The sequence below is a fragment of the Vicia villosa genome, unplaced genomic scaffold (assembly GCF_029867415.1).
Source record: "Vicia villosa cultivar HV-30 ecotype Madison, WI unplaced genomic scaffold, Vvil1.0 ctg.000911F_1_1, whole genome shotgun sequence".
Classification (NCBI taxonomy): Eukaryota; Viridiplantae; Streptophyta; class Magnoliopsida; order Fabales; family Fabaceae; genus Vicia; species Vicia villosa.
The window spans coordinates 214,801-218,389 of record NW_026705409.1 but is presented as its reverse complement, the minus strand read 5'-3'; the positions used below and the strand labels follow the sequence as shown (position 1 = coordinate 218,389).

General features: G+C 24.5%; 1 protein-coding gene across 1 annotated transcript; it reads left to right on the top strand.

The window, feature by feature from the left end:
• Positions 1–345: 345 nt before the first annotated feature.
• LOC131632163 (ethylene-responsive transcription factor ERF113-like) lies at positions 346–3,201 on the top strand. Its single transcript, XM_058902942.1, has 2 exons — positions 346–664; positions 1,295–3,201. Exons 1-2 carry the CDS (start codon positions 628–630, stop codon positions 1,912–1,914), a joined length of 657 nt encoding a protein of 218 aa, XP_058758925.1. The 5' UTR covers positions 346–627; the 3' UTR covers positions 1,915–3,201.
• The last annotated feature ends 388 nt before the right edge of the window (positions 3,202–3,589 follow it).

Genomic DNA, 3,589 nt, shown 5'->3' with positions numbered 1-3,589 from the left:
CATTTCTCTTTTATTATTACCCTTATAAATTTTAATTATTTTAAATAAAAATTTAATTATTAATTAAAAAATATTCTTTTATGTCATTTTATATTTATCAGCTAATTAAACTGCTAATTTTATCCAACACTTTAATTAACTTATTATCTAAGAGTCATCAGCTACAAGTTATAAGCTATCAGTCATCAACAATAAATTATAAATTGTAAACTATCAGCTAACTTATCACTCAACTGCTAATTTTATCATCCATAAATTCATAAATTATGTACTTTATGAATTTAAATAAAGATGTGATGTGTTGCTCTTAAGAGTGTTGTAGACTCTTCTAAAGTTGTCATTAATATTATCTAGTTCATTTCTTAATTTCATTATTATCGTCTCTCTTTTTTTTAATTATCATTCTCTTTCTTATTTTAAAGAAGCAAAACAGAATCCTCTCTTTTGACTCTTTTGATTTTGTTGTTTTATTTTCATTCATTCATCTTTAAATCACTAATCTTCTGTTTTCAGTAATCTTAGATCTGCTTTTATTAAGGAATTCAAAGCTCATCAACAAAAAAACAGTATATATATAAACATATCAAGGTGGATGAAAAGGAAGAAGCTTCACCATCATCTTTGTTTATGGAGAAACAAGATCCATCTCAACCTACAAATCAAGGTAACTAACACTTCATTCTCTTCCACTTCCTAATTATCTTGAGTTGATCATGATCTTATAATTTTATATTTATTCATATTTTAAAAATGATATATAGTTTATGAATAATTAGGAGATGTCTTGATCAAGGTTTGCTTAGTATTTCTTCATATTGATTAAGATATTTTCATCTCTTTCTAATGTTTTTATAAAGATATTTCATCTCTCTAAAAAATAAGAAAAAAAAGCATTTAAAAATTTCTCTTTTGTTTTTTCTTCAAAAAAATCTCCATTTGTTGTATATATATACATTATTATTATTATTATTATTATTATTATTATTATTATTATTATTATTATTATTATTATTATTATTATTAAAAAATCCAAATTGAAATAACATGATTTTCATTATATGTTCTCAATATATATTATAATTAATGTTTATTATATGTAATCTCTAGCTTTTATGCGTCCTACCTTTTTCTTCTTTTTCCCATAAGTATTGACCATTTTTATTATAGGTAAGATGTTAAATGTTTCATTGTGCATATATATTTTATTAATTGGATATTTTAATTTCCATTTATAGTGAAATTTAGATATAAGTGGACAAAATTTTGCTAACCAATTATATAAAATGATTTAAAGGTAATGAAAAGAAAAAACATTATAGAGGAGTTAGGCTGAGACCATGGGGAAAATGGGCAGCTGAAATAAGAGATCCTAAAAAAGGAGCAAGAGTATGGCTTGGCACATTTGAAACAGCTGAAGCTGCAGCTACTGCTTATGATGAAGCTGCATTGAAGTTCAAAGGAAACAAAGCCAAGCTTAATTTCCCTCAACGAATTTCTCATTCGCCGAATTCGGATCCATCGCCAAAGCGTAATAACAATAATATTCCATTTATATCTTCATCTTCATCTTCATCATCGAAGAGTACTCCATCAAAATCTCTTTTTCCGTTATCATCAACAGAAAAAGAGATGTTTCCAAACCTAATGCAATATGCGCAAGTGCTTTGTAGTAAGGACGATGAAGATCTTCGACGTGCTACTACATGTCTTTACAATAATAGTAGTAATAATAATAGTAATCGTCACAATAATAATAATAATAATGAACGATTTCGCTATTATAATTTGCCACCATTCTTCTCAACAATGGCGCCATCTTCTACTTCTAAGGATGATGTTATGTCTAGGGTTGGAGATCATCGCCCTTTAGATATGAGAAATGATCTTGATGAAAGGAACATCAATGAGTCATAATATTAATATAAGTGATATGAATTCTTTCGATTTTTAAATATTGTAGTTGATGAATAAAGATTGATTGATTCATATTACAAGTATTACAAATTAAATTTTAAATAAAATTCAAAATTAAATACAAGTTGTTTGATCTTTAGCCACAAGTTGAATTTAGTGGTTGATACGTGAATATTAGGTTATCATATTGTCATTTTAGATCGACTTTATTTGTTGTTTATATATATTATTGATTGAAATGAAAGTCTGAATTATTTTCTATTCTAAATAAAAATAGATCAATGCTATAAATATGAATTTTAATTATTTGTTACAAGATACACTATTCAGAAAATTTTGTATTTATATCGAATTGTTAATTTTTTTCTTATACTTTTGGATTAGAGCGTTGTGCTCTTGTGTTAGAGAGTTGTAGTGTTATCGAATCTTCCATTTAAAAAAACAAATGTGTTATTCAAAAAAACAAATGTGTTATTGTTAGAATAATATAAGATTATTTCTTACTATCAAATTTGATATTAGTTATTATTTATTATAATTTGTTATTAATTTAGGATTTAGTCTATATATTCCTAAATAGAAGTTAGTATTAAGTCTTTTGTATATGTCAATAGCTATTATCAACAATATTACTCTATAATCTTTTATATATAATGACAAAATTAAGAGTATTTTATATAATGACAAAATCAAGAGTTTTGAAAATATTTTGGAAAGACTAATTAAGTGTGTTCATTATAATTCCACCTCTCTTTATTAAGAATTTCTTTTGTATACAATTCACTTAATAGGTATAAGTGTAATCAAAAGATCTGTTATGAGATCATGTCGGTGGTTAAAGAATTTCTTATCAATGTGAAAGGTGATTTTATCTTTAAAGTGTGAAAATTCTAAGTAAATATATTCTTTATGAAGAATAAGATAGTTCTTTTGAACGAATATTGTTGACGAGGACAATGTAATTTATTTTTTTGGAGTGTTTTAACTTCAATTGAAGAATTTTATTTATGATATAATAATGTATTTATTTTGAACTATGACTTTCATCGAAGAAAATATGAAGTTCTTAGAGTAACTTAGCTTCAAATGAAATACTTTAATCATGGAGTATCTAGTTTTTATGAACTAAAATTATCCATGTCAATAATAGAATCTAATGTATAATTTTCAATCAAAGAGGAGGTGGTTGTGTTGGGTGAAATAAGATATGTTAAAAGAATTCCTCACTGCTTAGTATTATAAAGAAAGAGAGAGGATTATATATTTAGGCTTTAGTTATTTGTTACAAGATGCGTCATTTGGTAATACTAAAATATTGTATATGAAATCTTTTTGTCATATACTCTCGTGTTAAAATATATTTTGCATTAGTATTGTGAAATATAATTAAATTTTTTTTTTTTGAAAATTTTAACTAGAGATATTTTCTAGTTGTCTTTTGACAATAATAATTTTTCTTTTATTTTAAAAATTTACATGTTATATTGTTGTGTTAATTATTTCGTCTAATAGTTTTTACCAACAACACTTATTGAGAAGTCTAGCGAAATTTCATAGAAAATGTTTTAGGATAACAAGAGAGTGAGACGTAGACGGTAGATCACATCTCTACATAAATTTTAATTAATATATGAATAATTACTTTTATATATTTGATATTTTTTTTAGTTAATAT

Bases quoted from the DNA above. Each gene is read 5' to 3' on its own strand.
- LOC131632163 (XM_058902942.1), top strand. From the start codon at position 628: ATGGAGAAACAAGATCCATCTCAACCTACAAATCAAG. The intron at 665-1,294 runs GTAACTAACACT...AATGATTTAAAG, and splicing joins ATCTCAACCTACAAATCAAG to GTAATGAAAAGAAAAAACAT.